This window comes from Takifugu flavidus, chromosome 13 (assembly GCF_003711565.1).
Source record: "Takifugu flavidus isolate HTHZ2018 chromosome 13, ASM371156v2, whole genome shotgun sequence".
Classification (NCBI taxonomy): Eukaryota; Metazoa; Chordata; class Actinopteri; order Tetraodontiformes; family Tetraodontidae; genus Takifugu; species Takifugu flavidus.
The window spans coordinates 11,371,749-11,390,998 of record NC_079532.1 but is presented as its reverse complement, the minus strand read 5'-3'; the positions used below and the strand labels follow the sequence as shown (position 1 = coordinate 11,390,998).

The window sequence follows — 19,250 nt, the reverse complement described above, 5'->3', positions numbered from 1 at the left end:
CGTCGGCAAAGTCCTCATCCCAGCTGGGCTCTTCGGGCCGGGCGTGCTCCAGCGTAGTCTGAGAAAACACATGTTTGGAATTGGCAGCTGACAATGAAGTGATGAGGGAACATATGGGCAGGCGTGTTAGCATGTCTGCTAACTGAATGGGCTGTTTATTAATGACGTGACTCCCGGAGGAACTGAAGGAAGTGGATCTATAACTCAAACCGCTCCAGTTGAGCCTGAAAGGTGCCAAAATCAATGGAGTAGTGCGTCACTTTGCAATAGTGAGAAACAAACTTTCAGCAGGAAAACAGGTTAAATATTCTTCCTCGTAAAACTGAAGACAGGGGAAAACACACACAAAAAAAGGGAGTAAATGTGAGCGACACGTCATTTTCCTGTCCGCTCCTCAAGGATTACGCGTGGATGCAAACTGTGAAAGAGCATGACAAATAAGACGTGATGTCAGCATTAAATCAGCAACATTCTGGGGAGGCGACAACAAAAGAGGAAGGTAAAACGCACCGTCAGGACATTTTGAACGTGTTGCTCAATAAGCAGTGGCAGCTGAGGTGGACCGAGCGTGGTTAGAAGCGTAGAACCTGCATCGATCTGAATCTAAAGCTTCTCTATTTATACAGGGCTCTGACACGGCGAGCCTTGGGGCGAGCCTTGGAGGACGCCCTGAACAGGCAACCAGTCACCCGTCCCACAAATGCACGTTATCCTTAGCGGGGAAACTCACAGAAAAGCCCCCTCGGGGATTCAAACTGGGAGGCTTCTTGCTTCCACCTGCACCACTGTGCCACCAAAAGCATAAATTAACACAGAATTGTGAGTCTATTATGGAGCAAATCATACTTCTGGAAGTTTACAGTAACTTTTTAGTAATTATCATTTATATTATTTTTGAAATGCTTGCAAGCTCGACACGCGAGTCAGGGCTCGATGTTGTTCGAGGCTCGCAATTTTCCAGCCAGACAAATTATGTGCAAGTACAGAATGCAATTAAAACTCGAGACGTGGCCAGCTAGGCGGCATCAACACCGACAACTGTCAGAACCAGATGGCAAATCGAATTTGCCCAAATACAGATCTTTTCTGTTCCTTCATAACGCGGCGTTTCCTTTTTGCCCTCCCACGGATGTTGCGTGGAGACGCCCAACATAAACCAGGCAAGGAGAAAAATAACAACAAACTTAAGTGAGAATTTTCCCCTAAGCATCGCGGACAGGAGCTGACAAAATCTCAGTATATTAATGGAAAAAAAACCCAAACGGCAGGATAATGTTCCCCTGTTAAATTACAACAGGGATATAGATGAACACACATTATGTCTTGCTGGGAAATGAATGCACCCTTGCCTTTTTTATCTCAGTTTGCTGTTGTACCTAGTAAAGAATATGGAGGTTTATTAGCATTTACCAAAACACACTCATATGCTTTACCTCCACGTAGGACCTGGCCCAGGCATCGGTGAGCTGGTTGACGTCTACATCTCCCATCGTGAGTCTCTGCAGGGCCTGCTCCGCTTCTCTGTCATAATCCAGCGTCGTCTCCCGGTCGATGAAGTCGGAAAGAGCAGATTTCAGTTCTGCCGCAAAGAGAGGATGAACACACAGAGACAGAGAGACAGATCCAGTCAATAAACTGGTTTTAAAGGAATGCACGCTACAACGATCTCCCATTATGATGTGCAAATGTAAAGAGAGAAGACATTTTAATAGATCTCAAATAAACAAATAAACAGATCCTTTCTTGTTATCTCAGGAATTCAGCGAGTCTAAAGCTGCAACACAATTGTTATAAGGTTTTCTCCCCACAGATTAAAGTAAGTTATATAACCTGACCTCTAGTAAAAGCTAAAATTATGCAAAACATGCATGTATGAGGGGTGTTAAAGCCTTCTCGTCCGACGTCTCACCGTTTTCTATGTAACAGGGTATTTTGTGCAGCAGCATGAGGCGTCCGTGCAGATCACTGATGTTCTCTTGAGCAGGGAACTGTAGAGGCACTTTGAGGACACAGTTGTGTTTCCCTGCCTTGAATTCAAACACAAACTCCTTCTCGGATGAACTGCTTGTTTTGCATTTGCTCTTCTTCATGGTTCTAGCAAGAGGAGGAGATGAGACTTGTTTTCCGCTACATCATCATTTGTATGCCTCAAATTGAGAGAAAACGTCATGCATTGTACACACGATCTATGGCTGATGTACTAGCAAAACGGAGCAAAACACGTGTTATTGCAACAATAACTAATAATTCTATTTTGAAACACCAAACGTCGTGTCAACTAGCATTGACGCTACCAACGCGGAGGCGAAGCTACAAATAAAATACCTGCAATCAGCTGCTACTACTCTGCTGGCATTTACTTTCTTAAAAGAATCTATAATATGATAATGGTAGAAGAATTACCCAGGATTGGATGAATGTGTCGCCTCCTGCAGCGGACGGTAGCACTTCCTGTTTGGGTCTGTCAGCTGACTTCAGCCGACAGTGGCAACGTAACACCAGCAGCACTTTCGCTACAACGTCGCTGTGCGTTAAATTTAATTTTGCGAAATTATTGTCACGGTCCAAAAGCTAGAATCATATATTTGTATATGTATAAATATATAGGTGTTGGCCTACATAGCAGAATTCTAGTTTTGAGAATGTATTGATTAATCTAAAGTACGCTTGCCTTTCGCTTGTGCAATACCTCCCCCTAGTGGCCAAATGTGGTTTGTCTCTCGAGCTGTTTAACTTTTAACCTTCGATCGTTTTTCCTTTTTTAAAAAAAACATTTCTTTACCCATTTTGGGTTAGGCTTTTATTAATCGATTTATTTATTTATCTCCCGTGGGGAAAAGCTCACGAGTAAAAGAGATCCTCTTTTTCGAACTATAATTTCTCTACTTTGCATGAACTCGCGCAAACAGCTGTTACAACACTTTAAATTATGCTCTTTGTTCAACATTTCTGTTTTTAAAAGCAACATTATGACTCCAAGTATTGTTAAAATGTGTATACGACAAAAAGATACAGGTTTTGTCAACTCCTTTTTTTTATTATTATTGTTGAGGGGAAAGCACGGATGTTGAAATTATGTGTGCGTGAACGCGCGCGTGCGCCTGCTTCAAGTTTGAGCACTTAAGGGAGTGTCCAAAAGTGACTCTTCTGACAGCGAAACAAATATCGTCTTGGAACCCTTGATAAATGCCAAAATAAAACCCCATAGCCACTGGGCGTTTCAAATATACCGATTTAACGCGGCGAGGATCGATATAACGTTTTCACATTTTATAGATTATAAAACTCGTACCGTGTTTTTTTGAATCGGTGCAAGAATTTGCAGACGACCCCTGCGACGATTGAACTGTCCCGTCATACCTCGCGTGGCCAACGGCTCTCTGGCTGGCGAACGCTCGCTCATTGAATCGCCTCGCTCCCCGATCCCTGGGATCCACTGATATTAGGAGGAAACCGGGTCGGACTGACGCCCCGAAACAACCCCGATAGCCGCCACACTCTCGTCGGCATTCTGGTTGGTTTACTGCGGCGCTGGGGGATCGCTTTCCTGGACTCGCTGGCTGGGTTCGGCCGGGAAGGCAGGGGGGGAAGTACGAAGCTGGTCCCGAGTGATGATGGAGCTGGAATCGGCCAGTAATAGAGGCGAACTGGGAGCTGTGGGGGACTCGCTGCAACCGCAGACACCCAGTAGACACGAGAAAAGTCTGGGGCTGCTCACCACGAAGTTTGTGACTTTATTACAGGAGGCAAAGGACGGAGTGTTGGACCTGAAAGCGGTGAGCATGCAGCTCGAAGCCTTTTGTTGTTAGCTAGCACATGTCATTCCGAGCCTGCCTGCCCGGGTGAGGTGCACTTTCGCTAGCTTCCTTGTTAGCTTAGCCCGCCCGTGTGACAGATGTGGATTTTAATGCCCGATCGACGTTTTGACTGTGTAAACGCGGCACCCCGGCTACTTTCACACATCTGCCTTTATGGCGTAGCATGTTCGTGTGGGGAAAAGTTGGCAAAGTGAGGTTAAAAGCAGCCCTTCGTTTGAAGAACTCCGGCCAACTGTTCGGGCTCTGCCCCCCTGCAGATTCTAAGTTTAAAAAGTGGGTCATCTTTTGTCGTTCCGATGCCGCTGGATCTGCGCACATGGACATTTCTGTTCCTTGGAAGCTCGTCCGCCGTTCCGCGGCATCAACGCCCGGCTTGTGTTGAGCTGCAGGGGCGTAAACGCGCACTAGCGTGCGGGGAGCGAGCTGCTTGATTCAGGCTCCAAATGCAACTTTTCTGACACCAGAAACTACTTTTAGTTCCCACCAACAGCAATTTGCTCTAAAAAAAAAACCCCCAAAAGTAATTCTGGAATTTGTTTTGCACAAATTTATATATTCTAGATTATAACCAAGCCCTTTAATATGTATATTTTAAATTGGTTTCTTCAAAAAAAAACATATTAAAGAATAAAATAATTGGCTTTCCTGCTATTGAGTAAAACTGAGAGTTAGAATTTCACCCTCCTTAGATGTTACGAGTCTATAAATGAGTTCTATTAACTGTTAAAACTCCAGTCATCCGGCTGCTTCGTGTAGTCTTGATGAAAAATGATATAATATGTGGGTATCGGCAGCCACCGTGTGGTTATCAGCAAGCAGTTGGGCTGAGAAGGGACTGGGGGGAATTGTGGTTGCATGACGCTTGCACTCAGCTCTCCAGTCCCTGTTTTTGAAGCGGCAGCGACTCTTAATAAACGTTGTTTTTCTTCCTCTTGTGGTCCAGGCAGCCGACACGCTGGCAGTCCGACAGAAACGACGCATCTACGACATCACCAATGTGTTGGAGGGAATTGGATTGATTGAGAAGAAGTCTAAGAACAGCATCCAGTGGAAGTAAGTCCCCAGTCGGGTGATGGAAGGACTCGACGCTGTCGTATAACGGACGTTTTAGCTGAGATTAGAGACCGTTTCAGCTGCGTTCTGTTAATGTATCGGCTGGAAAGCATCGAGTATCAGAGGCTCAATGTACAACGCCATGCTTTGCTCTTCTGTTTCAGGGGTGTAGGCCCAGGCTGTAACACCAGAGAAATAGCAGATAAGCTGATAGATCTCAAGGCTGAGCTGGATGACCTCGCTCTCAGGGAACACGAGCTGGACCAGCAGAGAGTCTGGGTCCAGCAAAGCATCAAAAATGTCACAGATGACTCCAACAACAGTCCATATCCTTGCAGCTCGTGGTCCAGAAGCGTTTATCCTGTTTTTTTGAGCTACACACCACACACACACGACTGAAATTGAGCCTTAACACAGTCTAACTTTGGCATACGTGAAGCACGAAGACCTTTGTGGCGCTTTCAAAGGTGGGTTTTTCTAATTGTGGTTTAGTCTGTCTGTGTCCTGACAGTCCAAGGTGCTCACCACCCTCCCTCCTTTATCCCCAGGAGACACCCTGCTGGCAATCCGGGCTCCTATTGGTACACAACTAGAAGTTCCCATACCGGAATCTGTAGGTTATGTGAGCTGCCCGTGTGGTCCTGCCCCCTCATCCAGCCGCCCTTGTGTCACGTATCACAGCGGGCTCTCGTGTCCTTTAGATTCCCAACGGGCAGAGGAAGTACCAGATCCACCTGAAAAGCTCGACCGGTCCCATTGAGGTTCTACTGGTCAACAAAGACCCATCCAGTGCCTCCCCAGTTGTGCTGCCAGTCCCCCCCCCAGATGAAATCCTCCAAAGCCTCCCAACGCCAGCGCTGACGCCGGCCTCCCAGCCCTCCGTGTCCCAGGTCTGTCACGTTTTCTACTTTTATTTTCCAACCGACTCTTCCGCCTCGCGTTGACCCACGTTGTCCCGTACCCCCCCCACCCACCCCCCTTCACCTTTCAGGTATTGAAATCAGCCGCAGCAGCTTCTGTAAAACCCGCCCCCGTGGCCGCGGCCATCCCGCCGGTCCCGTCTACAGGTAGGAATCAGCGGACTCACGGCGCTTTAGTTCTTAACATTATAGTAGAGTGTGTTTATTCCTCTTTCTTCGTTAGAGTCCATGATGGTTCCATCCATCCTGATCTCCTCCTGGAGTTCTGATGGTACCACTGTACAAACGAGCCCGTTTCTCCACTGTGGGATCTAGGAAGTTAAGGTTATTGCTTTGGAATTAAGCAGAAAACGGGCAATTAAAGGGGCTTAAGCGTGGTTATTTATATTAAAGGGACTTAAAAAGAGTGGTTTTATATGTACCGTGTGGCTCTGAGCCTCCTAGCTGCACATGTTTACATTAAACGCTGGTTAAAGTGGATTGTTTTAAAGTGACGAGGTTCACTGGGGGAATTTCTGCCCACGTTAGCGTTGGGAGGGTCAGTGCTACCCCTGTAGCCGCTGGTTTTGGTGTCCAAGGTCGGGCGATTCTGATTCTGACCGGCCTGGACTCCAAACGGAACCGTCCCTGCCGTGGCGTGGCGACATTTATCGCTCGTCTCTCCGGTTTCAGACGCCACCAGCAGCTCGCCTCTCGCTCCAGCCACGGAGACGCCGGTAGCCGCCACTCAGCAGCTCCTGTCCTCGGCCTCGTTGGACGGATCCGCGTCCTCTTCGGCTTCTGCCGTGTTTGAACCGGTCAAGTCGGATCCCTCCGAGTGTGAGTGCTGCACGTTGCAGCTCGTTACGCGCGTGTAATTAATCTGTCAACGGCTTTATTATTAAACTACGGGAGGATTCAAGCCTGAGGAATCCTGCAGCTCACTGTTGTGGCTCTGTGATTGAAGTATCGCTGTGCTTTCTCCTCCAGTGTTGGACTTTCCAAAAGAACTTTCCGACATGTTTGATCCCACGAAAGGTAAACCTCCTCCTGCCCGTGAGCGGCGTCCTGCTGCACATTAAAGAATCACCTCTCCTCTCCTTCGCTTTCCAACAGAGATCAGCGGAGACCTGTTGGAGGACTTGATGTCATCAGAAGGTGAGTTTTGCTCGTCGGAGAAAACGCCTAAAAGCGCCCAGAGATGGGATCCGCTCCCCATCCCAGCGTCTCATCACTTCCTGTCGGTTCATTCCCAGTCTTCTCGCCTCTCCTTCGTCTGTCGCCTCCGCCCAGCGACCACGACTACATATACAACCTGGACGAGACGGAAGGCCTGTGCGACCTTTTCGACGTCCCCATCCTCAACCTCTGACCCCCGGTCGTTGGTGTTTGGCCTCCCGGAGGAAGGCCGGCCAGAACCAAACATTCAAATTAGCTATTTTCAAGGAAACCTGGGGGGAAAACAGAAGAAGTATATTTTTGGATTCATATGTATTATAGTTGTTTATGTATCGGCTTTCCTGTGTGTGTGTGTGTGTGTGGATATTCTGTGTGTGTGTGTGTGTGTGTACTCGACATCTCCAGCAGGGGGGGACACATTACGACAACCGTTTCCTATCAGGTAAAGAGTGGTGGCAGAGGAACAGAGCTTCCATCACCCAGCAGCTGCTCCTGCGCCACCACAGTCCATCTGTGTAATTATGTATCGTCCTCATGTACATAGAGAATATATATTTTGTATTACCGGCACACAAAACGATCACCCGCGAACGAACCCGCGTTGGTGTGGAGCCGTAGGTGTCGCCGATAGACGAAAGGCAGCGGGGGAAACGGGCGCTGCACCCCCGAGGTGGCGTTGGTCCGGATCAAACTGGTCAGTGTGGGAGGCGTCCACTAACAGCCTTTGGAATGTGGCAACGGTACCTGAACGCTGCCTACTTCTTCTAGAATCAGCTTTTGACCCCTTCTCCATCAACCTATGTTGACCTCTGACCTTTTGGATCTTGGAAATTTCTGTCGGCTCCGTGTCCAACAGACGTATAGAATTTTATCCCACTTAAATTCCCGTGTGTGGTTCATCTGTTTCAGTTCTCCTGTGTATTATAGACACCGTTGTACTCTGCTCTTTGTATGTACAAAGGCATGTGTGTATGTGATGTGTTTTTACTAAAGCGCTCATTATAGCCACGACACCATGAGAAACAATTCTTTTGTATATTTGGCACTGATCTTTTTTTCTTTTTTTTTCATGTTTCTGCCCAGAAATGCTACCTATCTCCATAAATTCATTTGCTTTGTCATCGTTAATGTATATCTGCTTTGTTCATATTTCACAGCCTTTAATGTCCTGTGCTTTTTTTCCCCTGGTTGACGTGCGTGCGTGCGTGCGTGTGTGTGTGTGTATACAGCCTTTGCTGTATATCCCTCGCTGTTGCTTGTATAGAATAGCATTTATTTTTATACCTATAGTTATATACTACCACCAACTGGGACGTAAACGTCTCGGTTTGGCCGTTTATCCGCAAACCTCAATGCTTTATCTTAAAGGAAACCCTGGTGTCATCATTGCACTTTACATCACTGGACAGAAAACTCACTCATCTTTAGAGGACTAGTCCGTGCAGGGTTGTGAGTTTGCCTAAACCTTCAATACCGTAGCCAGGGAGAGTGTGTGTGTGTGTGTGTGTGTGTGTGAGAGAGAGAGATTGAGTGGAACTGTTTTTAACAAGCTACCAATTTGTTGAGGTGTTAATGCATTGCGCCGCAGAAAATAAACTTTGGTAGTATCTGGTTAAAGACTACATTGGTCTTGTTTTAACACCGGGCAGTCATCTTTATATGAATGAAACCACACCAGTAGATCAAAACATTCACTTTTTCCAACATTAAAGAAGCAGGAATCTCTTAACGTTGGGCTTGGATCGATCTTGTTCTGGGTAATAGGAGTAATCTATTAAACCGTAGAGTTTAATGCAAGCTTCCCCTTTCAGTGGAAAACCGATGGGGAAACAGCGTAAGCATAAATTTAGTATAAAGTCTAAATTTAACCTGAGCTTTCCGGGGTTGATGAAAACTATTGGTCTGCGATGTGTCGGCGGTGACAGATTTCATACCGTGAGAAAATGCTGTAAATGTGCAGATACAGCAGGGGGCGGCTATAACCGCTCCTAGTTTAAGCAGTTCATCTTTTTACTTCTTGGAAATGTGGAAAGTAAAGTAGGTTTGGTTTAGGCTAAAGTGGCCTGTGTTCAAATTTCAAAATAAAAGCTGCAGCACACGGAAGGCGTTATAAATCGGGGGTTTCATGAAAGTACAGTCATGACAACGTCAAGATAAAACCTTAAATCAAAGCATGGATTTCAAATAAAGATCATCATTTGATTTGTCGGTGATTTATTTGTCGGCAATTCTTCGAACTATAACAGGAAATGTTTTATTTTGAAAGTCGTAACCGGAAGCCGGTCCTCTAATTATGCTGCTTTTGATCAAACCCGAGTAAACGAGTCTTACCAACCCGGAACTTTTACGCTAACTAATCTTTCCTGAGATCTAAAATCACAGGGAGTTTTCTGGCCAGAGTTCGTGAACTCGAAATGCGGCTTTTTGAGTAACGAAACTTCGGCCCGAGTTGGCGTTTTACGGGAGAAACGGGACTATTTCCAATGTTCGTCGCTCCAATTGCGCTGGTTCCTGCAGGACAGTAGCCTCGACTTGTCTTCTCCAACCAGGTAGGACAGAACCGTGTGTGTCGGGGGGGGGGACGCTGCTTTAAACCCTCACAATCTCTCTAAAACACACACCCTTGCACAGGTGCTTCCAGCCGTATGTGAGTCCAGTTACGGTTTTAAGTATCACCTTGTTTCCACCTTCGTCATTTAGCTTAAAATGACAGTTTTGGAAATAATACGGACGAAATGCGATTGTTTGATTTATTTAATCCGCGCGGAAAGAATCAGCCACTTCACCCAGAGTGTGTGTGAGTGTGTGTGAGTGTGTGTGAGTGTGTGTGTGTGTGTGTGTGTGTGTGTGGTGTGTGTGTGTGTGTGGTGTGTGTGTGTGTGGTACCATGTCAGGTTAGGAATTTCAGGCAGCTGAGAGCTCTTCCCCCTACACTTACACACACACACACACACACTGTGCACTGGGGGTCTGTGAGTCCAGGGGGTCTGGAACACACACACACTCACACACACTCACACACACACACACACACACACACACAGTCTGCAGCCTAACAAAGGGGCTGCTGGTTTGGAGCTTAATGAAGCAAAGTGCTCGTGGAGCCACTGAGGTCCTGACAGCTGCTGACCACACTGGAGATTCTAATCATTCATTTGAAGCTCCCCACGTCCTCAAACATGCGTCCCTCTGGACAACTGGGAAGACGTGTCCTGCTTGTCCAACACGTAGAATCACCTGTGTGTGTGTGTGGGTGTGTGTGTGCAAACACACACCTCTGTGTTGGGGGTGTTACTACTCTTATGAGGGCCTGTTGGAAGCTCCTGTTTGTTGGAGACAGTCTTGACGTGGACATTTTTGAACACACGTGACGTCTCGGGTCTCCCCAGGTCGCCCAGGAAGGGGCGTGAACGTGTCTTCAAGGGCGGTGTTGAATATTTTGACCTTTTCGTCTCTTATTTTCCGGTATTGTGATGACTTTCGGCGAGATGTGTCACCGCATGAGTCAGCGCTCCTGCTGGTAAACGAGCTGCGTCTTGTCCTAATGTAAAGGCAAGAATGTCAACGCGTCCAGAGACTTTTTCCCAGCGTTCCCAGCTTTTTCCCGGCGCCTGGAGCGTGCACGGGCAGGTCGCGGAGCCTCGTCCTCACCCCCACCCCACCCCCACCCCCCCCCGACGCCTGAGCCCAAAGAGGAAACCCGCCCTGATAAAAACCGCAGACATTTATTTAGCGAGCGTCTCACAATCACGCCGTGCTGATGAAATATTCATGCTGCTGCTGAGGGGGACATCTGGGACGCTCCGCTCCACCTGCTGCTGCCCCAGCTGCCCCCTGGGGGGGCAACACTGGGGGCTTTTAATGCTACTGTCAAGTCGCACTTTTCTAAAGTGTTAGTTGTGCTGTTAAAAAGAGGTGAATTGTGTTATTGTGTGTTCTGTTCATGTGATTGAACTTTAACTCGGAGGGTTCAGAACCGCGGTCCTGTCTGAGACGCGTCCTCGCCGGGACCTCCATCCTGCCCGTCCGTGGTACCAGAACAGTTCTACCCCTGGCTCCAACACTCAGCCGGCCTCGCGCACACGTGAATCAACCGGAGCCGTTCTCCTCCGTCCCAGATGTGCAGAAGAATGCAGCTGCATTGGTTTCCCAGTGAGCAGGAGTGGGACTGGGAATGGGGGGGGGGAGGGTCGGATTCAAAACAACCGTTTCTTGTGTGTCCTCGGGGAATGAGGGCCGTAGAGGAAGCGTGGGTGATCCGTGCACGAGCGTGAGAGTCGGCCGCTGACACACAGGCCTCGTTTGTCGGGGGCTTTTATTGGGCCGCGATAATGCCCGACGGAAAAGCCAAAACAGTGATCCTCAATAGGTTCCTCGCGGTTTAGAAGGTCCTCTTTGGAATTCCTGGCCCCAACTTTGGATTCCTACTCGGGTCGGATTCATTAGACGCTGTAACGCGGCGGGTTTCTCTTCTGTTTAACAGCTGGATCGTGGTGAAGCCAAGATGCCACAGCAGAAGGACATAGTGAAGATAGCCATCCAGATGCCTGGGGCCTTACCTCAGCTCATACAGCTGGACCAGGTAACACACACACACACACACACACGCGCGACGCTGGATCCCATCAGGGTGTCTGTGACACCGATACAGCTCATTCGGGGAGGGTGTGAGTGGATGTGGGCTTTGCCAGCCTGGGGGTAGAGCGGCAGAAGCCCAAATTGAAGGTTTCACTATGGCGTAAGTATCCGTTGTGCTGTTTCCTTTCTCGAGCGGCACCAACGGCTTTCGGGGGTGTTGTTGCAGGGTGCGTTTATTTTTCTGTCCCAGGCCCGGCCAACCCTAATAAACACATCTGATTGGTTGACCTTCCTGGATACCACTAATAACAGAGCCGCCACACTGGGTCCACCACAGGACCAGAAGCCATTTTGACTGGTTCACCACTAATAGCAGGATAGCCCAGAGTCAGACGGGGAGGTCGTCTGGCTCTTTATTTCAGAAGGATCTGGCCCCCGAGGGTGAGGTTGCAGACAACAGCCAGAGAGAACACCCCCCCCCCCCCCCCCCCCCCGAAAGGGAAAGCAGACTGCGTTCTAAACCTGAAAGCATGCGCGCAACAGGTGTCTTTTTATAGTCGAATGGCTTCCGTTTCTGACTGTTTTGGTGCCTCCGTTCACAGAAAAAGCCTCTTTCTGCTGTGATCAAGGAAGTGTGTGATGGGTAAGGAGATATTAGCCGCAGCTCCGGGGTCTCGCCCACCCTCACTAATGTTCTTTTCTCTGCTTCCTGCTAGCTGGAATCTCCCCGGGCCCGAGAACTACGCTCTGCAGTACGCCGACGGGGTTCAAACGTACATCACCGAATCGGTGAGTTTATTCGTACTTTAAAGATGAGCTCGCTCGATGTCACGTGATCACACGTGTTTTATTGTAGCAAACGAAGCCCGCGGGGTTGGGCAGGTCCGGTCCTCCACGGCAGGGTCCGGGCCAGGTTTTCTGTCCAACAGGTAGACGACACTTTCACCTGGGGTTCCGCTTCCCTCGATGAAAGCCGTTTCTACCAGGTGGGACGCGACCCGGCGTGAGCACGGCGTGGTCGGCCACGTCCGGGGTCAGGGGGAGGGCGCACGTATGGGCGAAGGCCACCCTGGATTGGTCGCCGAGTGTCGTCATGAGCAACGCAGGCGCCGCGGTTTGCTAGCACCAGTCCTCCATTTTAAACGTGTCTCCTTGTGCGTCTGTCCACGTGTTGCAGAACCGCCTGGACATCAAGAACGGCTACATTTTGCGCCTGACCAAGGCACCGGTGAGTCTGCGTCAGGCCCCGTCGAAGCTTCGATGGAGCCCAGAAGCCTCATTTCGTGCGTTCCTCCGCAGGGCCGCTGTGCTGAGGACCTGTACAAGGGCATCCAGAGCTCGGACTCGGGCGTGCGCTGCGACTCGCTGAAGGAGCTGGCCAGCGTTTCCACGGACGTGACCTTTGCGCAGGAGTTCATCAGCCGAGACGGACACTTGGTGCTGGTCAAGATCGTGGAGGAGTCCAACGAGTGAGTCCCCCCCCCCCCCGCGGATGAGCTGTGACGGCGTCCTCCTCCATTCTGCTTGACTCTTAAGTGTGTTTAAACCTTTGTGTCTTTCAGGAGTAACGTGATCATGACCCACACCCTGACCGCCTTCATGGAACTGATGGATCACGGGATCGTTTCCTGGGAGAACCTCTCGTCTGTCTTCATCAAGAAGGTGTCGAATCTTTCCCTCCTGCTTCGTTTTCCTCATGAAAGCTCGTGTTCTCATCTTCTCTCTCCCACTTCCTGTTGTTTCCTCGTTGCTCTCCCAGATTGCCGGCTTCGTTAATGCCAAACCTGCCGATGCCTCCATACAGCAGGTGTCCCTGGACATCCTGGAGAGCATGGTGCTGAGTAGCCATGGTCTGTTCCTGCAGGTCAAACAGGAAGTAACGATGGAACGGCTCATCGCCCACCTCCAAGTGTAAGCGCCCGTGTCAGGAGCGGTTTTGTTGGCCGCCAACAGTCCGAGCGGTTGTTTTAAAAGCCCCGACTGTTGCCCTTCTCCTCCGTCCCCAGGACGAACCAGCAGATTCAGACCAAAGCTATGGCGCTGCTGATGGCGCTGCTGCAGACGGCCGGGGACTCAGACAGACAGGTGCCGCCGCTGCGTGTTTCTCACTTTCTGTTTAATCAACTTCCTCTTCCTTCTCCTTTTATTTTGAGCGTTCGTGGTGTTTCGGTGTGCAGACTTGAACCTTTTGTGCCCTTTGTGAATTACGCTCATTTCTGTAGCGTCGGTGCGGAGTGACTTAGCACCAGCGGGGCAGCGGTGCACACGAGCCCCCCGCAGGGCCGCGTCTCTACCATTTCTCCGTCAATCTTGGCTTCCCTGCAGACAGATGTGTCTTTCTCTTCCACGGTTCTGCTCCTGCTCCTCTCATTGTACCAACAGTCACAGCTCCGTCATTCAGCCCCGTCCATTTCCTCTCAATCGCTCTTTGTTCAGCATTCTTATCAGCAAATTATTCTTGAACAAGGAGAGGCTGAGTTACAGACGCATGTACCAGCAAGCGAGGGTTTTATCATAGAGGTCAAAGTCCGGCGAGCTGAGCCCCCATCGCGCTGTTGCCGACGCGATGTCGCCACCTGGTGGCGGAAACGCGCAACTGCGTCAACCGTCTCTTCTCTGTCTTTCCAGGAAATATTTGCATTCATGAATAAGAAGAATCTCCGCCAGTACATTTACAAAGTAACGTTGCATATTCAAATCAATTTTCCTTGTATTGCACATCATATAAATCGCAGTGGTTTGGACTATTTATAATTGTAACTGTGCTGTTCTTCAGAACATCATCCACAGTTCCGGCTCCGTCCAGGACGAGATGGCCCACTACCTGTACGTCCTGCAGTCCATTACGTTGAACCACCTGGAAAAACGCATGATGGTGCCCTTGGACTGTTACAACCAGGTGAGCCCCCCCCCCTCCACAACTCAATTTTCCATACATGTAATTCTAAACCAGACCAAACTGGTCCGTGCTGCTTTATTCTATCCCACATTAAATTAATGATTGTGGTGATGCCGTTTAGGTCATAAACAAAACATATAGTTGTACTGTAAAATGGACAACTGCTCTAGCAATGTATGCGAGTGTAACCAGCGTTAACTGGCTGTCTCTTACCTTGAGGAGATCGCCATAGCAACCACACCAGGCAGTTACCTATTACAGGGTTTGAGCTTATGATTTTTCTCACCTTAATTGTTTTCCTGATAATCTTCATTTGAATCTCCCTCATCTGTGCTACATAAGAGAACAAGTTCCCTTTTTAGACATAAATATCGACATTTTCACGATTATCCCCCGTGTGTTGCCGCTGACTTTTTATCCTAATGTGCGACGCGTTCCCACTTTTCTCCCTCCTCCCTCTGCAGGAGCAGCGCGACGTCCTTCACGTTCTACGCCAGCTCGCGTTCGAATGCGAGAGCGAGAGCAGCCTGAGCCACGAAAGGCGCCGCTCCCTCTGCGCCAAAGAGTTCAAGAAGTTGGGCTTCTCTGTGAGCGCCCTGCCGCCGTCGCCCTTCTTTCGCACCTTTATATCTGTGTAGTGTCGTCACAGTAACGGCCCGTTTCCTTCCAGAACAACAGCAACCCCGGCCAGGATTTGGTACGAACCCCCCCGGGTCTCCTGGCTCTGGACACCATGTATTATTTTGCCAGGCGCTACCCCGACGCCTACAGTCGGGTGAGCTGGGCGTCTCTGCTGCCTTTTCAGCCCTTTCAGGAGGACAATAAGAGCCGGATCTCACCGGGACTCTCTTTGTTCCCCAGTTTGTGTTGGAAAACAGCAGCCGAGAAGACAAACACGAGTGTCCCTTCGCCAGGAGCAGCATCCAGCTCACACTCATCCTCTGTGAAATCCTTCGTATCGGAGAGACCCGTGAGTGGAGCCGTGTCCTGATCAGCTGCCCGTTTAACGGCCTGAAAGCCTTGATGTGACCCCCCCCCCCCGCCCCTGTCGTTGCCCCTGTCCGCAGCCTCGGAGACGGGATCGGACTACCACCCCATCTTCTTCAACCAGGATCGGCTGCTGGAGGAGCTCTTCTGCGTCTGCATTCAGCTTCTCAACAAGACCTGGAAAGAAATGAGAGCCACGCAGGAAGACTTTGACAAGGTCAGTGAAATGTGGCATCTAGGAACGGGATGGTGGGGGGAGGGTGTCCTCACGGAGAACCCAGGGCCCCCTGGAGTGTTCTCTGCTCCGTCACACAGGTCGGTGAACCAGGCGAAGCTTTGACTCTTTCTCTGTGCGTTGTGATGCTAATTGTATCTGGTCCCGTGGACCCCAGGGGTGTGTTACGTGCACCACCCTCACAGGTCAACCGGTGCTTCGGGAGGAGGCTTCTGGTCTGGAGGAGACACGGAGAGTCCAGCTGAGCTTAAGGGCTTTGGTTCAAAGTGTTGGCCCCACGCCCGTAAATCTCTCTGACCCTTCCACCTCCCGGGACCGGGACCAGAGTCCCGCTCGCCAGACCGGCAGAGCGTGCCTTTGTTTGATTCGCCGCCCCCTACCCAGGGTGCTTTAGGGCAAGGACAAAGGGGCATTAGGGCGACAAAGAGAAGCCTGGTAGGCAGCAAAAAAGGCAGCGCGAGAAGGAAATGATGGAGACAAAGAGTCAATCACCCGAGCTCAGAGGAGCCGAAACCTCTGGAGACCATAGAGAGAAGAAATAAGTGGCGCTTTCCTCCGTCCAGTCGCACGGGCGCGTTTGTCCGTCCAGCCGCGGGGACGCCGCTCGCCCGCCTCCCACACATTAAACACAAGCGCACGTGCTGCCTCGCTTCAGGCCCCGTGGACGGCTGCCAGGCAACCATCCGATTGGCCGGAGCGGCTCAATGACAGGAGGGGTGGGAGGGGGGACGTGTGGGGGTGGGTGTGTGTGTGTGTGTGTGTATCAGGGTGTCTGTTTACAAAACACACACAGGCCTTCACCTCCACTGTAGGCGATCTGTGATCAGGGTCTCTGCCCATCATCCTTGTGTCTCTGACTGGTTTAATTGGGAGAGCGGGGGAGAAATGGAGGTAAGGAGCATCTTTCTTGTTGCCTTTGGGGGTGAATATCTGCTCTGTTCGTTTAGGAGTAAACCAGGCGTAGCGGTGAGATCACGCAGCTGGTTGGGTCCCTGATCCAGAGTCACCGGTTGCACAGTTTTACCCTAAAAGTCTCGATTCCATCCGGTGGTTGCTTTGGTGCTTCGGTCTCCTGAGTTTAGGCGTTTCTAACGGACCAGAGTGGGGCTGGGCCCCGGCCATCTGGACAGAACCGCGCTGATTGACATGATTGCTGACGATCAATGACGCTGTGAGAAGAGCGTTTGTAGGTCAGCGGGCGCAGATGTGGATTTGGTTTGATAGATTGGTCTGTTCCAGCCATGCGTAGGGAACTATGGATTTCAGATTTAAGCTCTTGTTGCACTGTTTAAGGTCAACGCTTGTCAACAACGCCGTTGTTGCTCGGTCTGGAGGATCAATTCCCAACTCAGAGTTCAGTCATCCCCTGCCTTGCTCACCAGCAGGTCCAGCTCATCCGTCTCAAACCCTCCCCTTAAATCTGGGCTCCGCAGGTGATGCAGGTGGTGAGGGAGCAGATCACCAGGACGTTGTCCAGCAAGCCCACGTCCCTGGAGCTGTTCAAGAACAAGGTCAACACGCTCAACTACAGCGAGATCCTCAAGCTGCGGCAGACGGAGCGGCTGCACCAGGAAGAGACTCTGGCTCCGCCCGTACTGTGAGTACGCCGTCGTCTCCATGCCGACGTATTGGCCATAATGTGAACGCACGGGGAATTCTTCAGCATTGTTGTGGGGAAATAAAAGCATTGCAGAGCTGATCAGCAGTTCTGCTGCCCCCCCCCCCTCGCACAGTTATTGTCTGCCCCTAAACGCGGCGCCCGTGGCGGCGGCCCGCCCACTCAGCTCTTTTTGTCACGCTCGCAGGGAGCTGAAGGAGCGTCTGAAGCCGGAGCTGCTGGAGCTGATCCGCCAGCAGAGGCTCCACAGGTTGTGTCACGGAACCACGTTCAGGAAGATCAGCAGCCGGCGGAGACAGGGTGAGCGGGCGCCGCGCACGGGGGGAGCGACCTCGGGGACGCGGCCCCGACCCGCCTGAACGCCTCCGTGGTTGTTTTCCAGATAAACTGTGGTACTGCCGCCTATCGCCCAATCACAAGATGCTTCACTACGGCGACTTGGAGGACGACATGGACAACCCGCCCATCGAGACGCTCCAGGAGAAGAGTGAGTTGAAAGCCGGGCCGAGCGCTGACCCGAGCCGAACCTTTTCTCATGTCCGACCGTCTCGTCCTCAGTTCCCGTGGCAGACATCAAAGGCTTGCTGACGGGAAAAGACTGCCCCCACATGAAAGATTACAAAGGCAAACAGAACAAGGTGGGCGGGGCGGCGTCTCCTCGGGCACCGCGTGTGTCCACCTGCGCTGGGTTTGACGTCTGGCTGTGTTTGTCCGCAGGAGGTGCTGGACCTGGCCTTCAGCATCACCTACGATGTGGAGGAGTACAGCCTGAATTTCATCGCTCCCTCCAGAACTGACGTGAGTCTGCAAAAACCCTCAAAAACCACAAACCCGGCCACGGGCGGGGACGTAGGGACGTAACCCGGCTTTGTCTCCGCCAGTTCTGCCTGTGGACGGACGGCCTGAACGTCCTCCTGGGACGGGAGATGAGCAGCGAGTCCATGCACAGCGAGCTGGAGATCCTCCTCTCTATGGAAATCAAGCTCCGCCTCCTGGACCTGGAGAACGTGCCCATCCCGGACAGCGCGCCGCTCGTCCCCAAACCGCCCAGCAACTTCAACTTCTGCTACGACTTCAGCCAGACGGAGCAGTAGAGACCTGCCAGACTGAGACTAGCGTGCGTGGACGTGTAAATACGTGTGTGTGTGTGTGTGTGTGTGTGTGTGTGTGCGCTGTGCTTTTACGCACTTATTCCTTTAGCATGTACTCCAAACCCTGGCAGGTTCTTCTGGGCCACCAGAGCTGCTGCAGCCGCGGTACTTTGGTTTTACTGCTTTTACCGTATATTTCTGACCATCCGATGCGGTTTAGGGTCCACGGAACGTCTCTGTGCACGAGCAGCCTGGTACATTTGGAGGCTGTAACCTTGGTTTTCATCATTAGGGTAAATAGAGATGGTTTTAGCTTCTGTGGCTGTAGGTACGCTGCTCGTGGACTTCATCGTGGTGTTTTTAGCCCAGTTCCTGGATCCTTTTATCGGCTTCATGGGCCGTAACCAAAGAAGAACCTAGTCTGACCCAACGTCCTCATCGGGGTCTCGACCCGTTGGGTTTAGGTTTCTGCAGAGGGAGAAACGAGGAACGCCTGGTTCCTTCTGGCTGGGGAACGGGGGCGCCACAAGACGACGTTGGTCTTCTTTCTGCATGTTTTTCAGATGTCTTTTTTCTTTTATTACAGTGATCGGGTCGAGTACCGGGCGGGTTTTCCTTATCTGGCATTACAAAGTGACGTATTTGACCTCATTTTGGAGTTAGAACAAATGTGTTGCAATGCAGCGCCGAGAAATCATGATTGAATTTTAAGAATTGATCCTTTTGATGTGTTTGGCAATAATGTGACGTAGTTGGACAAGAACTGACAGAAGCCGTCGGGTTTCGTCTGACGACGTGGCGCTCCACGACTCTTTAGGGTACCGGAAAATCCTGTGGGGGTTTTGATGACCTCACAAACGATACAGCAATAAACACAGTAGCCAAAGTTTTCT

The 19,250-nt window shown here is 50.7% G+C and overlaps 3 protein-coding genes across 4 annotated transcripts in view; 2 read left to right on the top strand and 1 right to left on the bottom strand.

Annotated features, from left to right (window-relative positions):
* Window positions 1-2,500, bottom strand: part of c13h12orf4 (chromosome 13 C12orf4 homolog) — a 9,241-nt gene extending 6,741 nt beyond the window's left edge. The window contains exons 1-4 of the mRNA XM_057052354.1: window positions 2,404-2,500; window positions 1,910-2,094; window positions 1,434-1,579; window positions 1-58 (exon numbers count right to left, since the gene is read on the bottom strand). The exon at window positions 1-58 is cut by the window's left edge and continues 124 nt beyond it. Coding sequence (XP_056908334.1) covers window positions 1-58; window positions 1,434-1,579; window positions 1,910-2,090 — 385 coding nt within the window. The 5' untranslated portion in view covers window positions 2,091-2,094; window positions 2,404-2,500. The remainder of the gene's footprint in view (window positions 59-1,433; window positions 1,580-1,909; window positions 2,095-2,403) is intronic.
* Window positions 2,501-3,350: 850 nt separating this feature from the next.
* On the top strand, window positions 3,351-8,566 carry e2f4 (E2F transcription factor 4). Of its 2 annotated transcripts, none has more exons than XM_057052398.1 (11): window positions 3,351-3,776; window positions 4,762-4,871; window positions 5,036-5,197; window positions 5,295-5,338; window positions 5,420-5,493; window positions 5,573-5,761; window positions 5,863-5,938; window positions 6,464-6,610; window positions 6,761-6,808; window positions 6,887-6,928; window positions 7,027-8,566. In XM_057052398.1, the coding sequence occupies exons 1-11, from the start codon at window positions 3,612-3,614 to the stop codon at window positions 7,140-7,142; spliced, it is 1,173 nt and encodes a 390-aa protein (XP_056908378.1). In that variant the 5' UTR covers window positions 3,351-3,611; the 3' UTR covers window positions 7,143-8,566. The 2 variants fall into 2 exon arrangements, with proteins under 2 accessions (XP_056908378.1, XP_056908379.1); XM_057052399.1 differs by having other exon boundaries at window positions 3,352-3,776; window positions 5,420-5,484.
* Window positions 8,567-9,240: 674 nt separating this feature from the next.
* elmo3 (engulfment and cell motility 3) lies at window positions 9,241-19,243 on the top strand. The gene is made up of 21 exons (XM_057052321.1): window positions 9,241-9,498; window positions 11,433-11,531; window positions 12,130-12,170; window positions 12,244-12,316; window positions 12,705-12,755; window positions 12,827-12,996; window positions 13,090-13,189; window positions 13,287-13,438; window positions 13,534-13,612; window positions 14,156-14,206; window positions 14,304-14,426; window positions 14,891-15,013; window positions 15,097-15,201; window positions 15,288-15,396; window positions 15,494-15,630; window positions 17,082-17,245; window positions 17,454-17,566; window positions 17,649-17,753; window positions 17,825-17,904; window positions 17,984-18,064; window positions 18,148-19,243. Exons 2-21 carry the CDS (start codon window positions 11,454-11,456, stop codon window positions 18,358-18,360), a joined length of 2,148 nt encoding a protein of 715 aa, XP_056908301.1. The 5' UTR covers window positions 9,241-9,498; window positions 11,433-11,453; the 3' UTR covers window positions 18,361-19,243.
* Window positions 19,244-19,250: the final 7 nt, after the last annotated feature.

Coding starts and splice junctions, on each gene's coding strand:
- e2f4 (XM_057052398.1), top strand. CDS start 3,612: ATGATGGAGCTGGAATCGGCCAGTAATAGAGGCGAACTGGGAGCTGTG. Junction 6,611..6,760: donor CAAGTCGGATCCCTCCGAGT/GTGAGTGCTGCA, acceptor TTTCTCCTCCAG/TGTTGGACTTTCCAAAAGAA. Junction 6,809..6,886: donor CATGTTTGATCCCACGAAAG/GTAAACCTCCTC, acceptor GCTTTCCAACAG/AGATCAGCGGAGACCTGTTG.
- elmo3 (XM_057052321.1), top strand. CDS start 11,454: ATGCCACAGCAGAAGGACATAGTGAAGATAGCCATCCAGATGCCTGGG. Junction 13,439..13,533: donor CTCATCGCCCACCTCCAAGT/GTAAGCGCCCGT, acceptor CTCCGTCCCCAG/GACGAACCAGCAGATTCAGA. Junction 17,246..17,453: donor ACTCTGGCTCCGCCCGTACT/GTGAGTACGCCG, acceptor TCACGCTCGCAG/GGAGCTGAAGGAGCGTCTGA.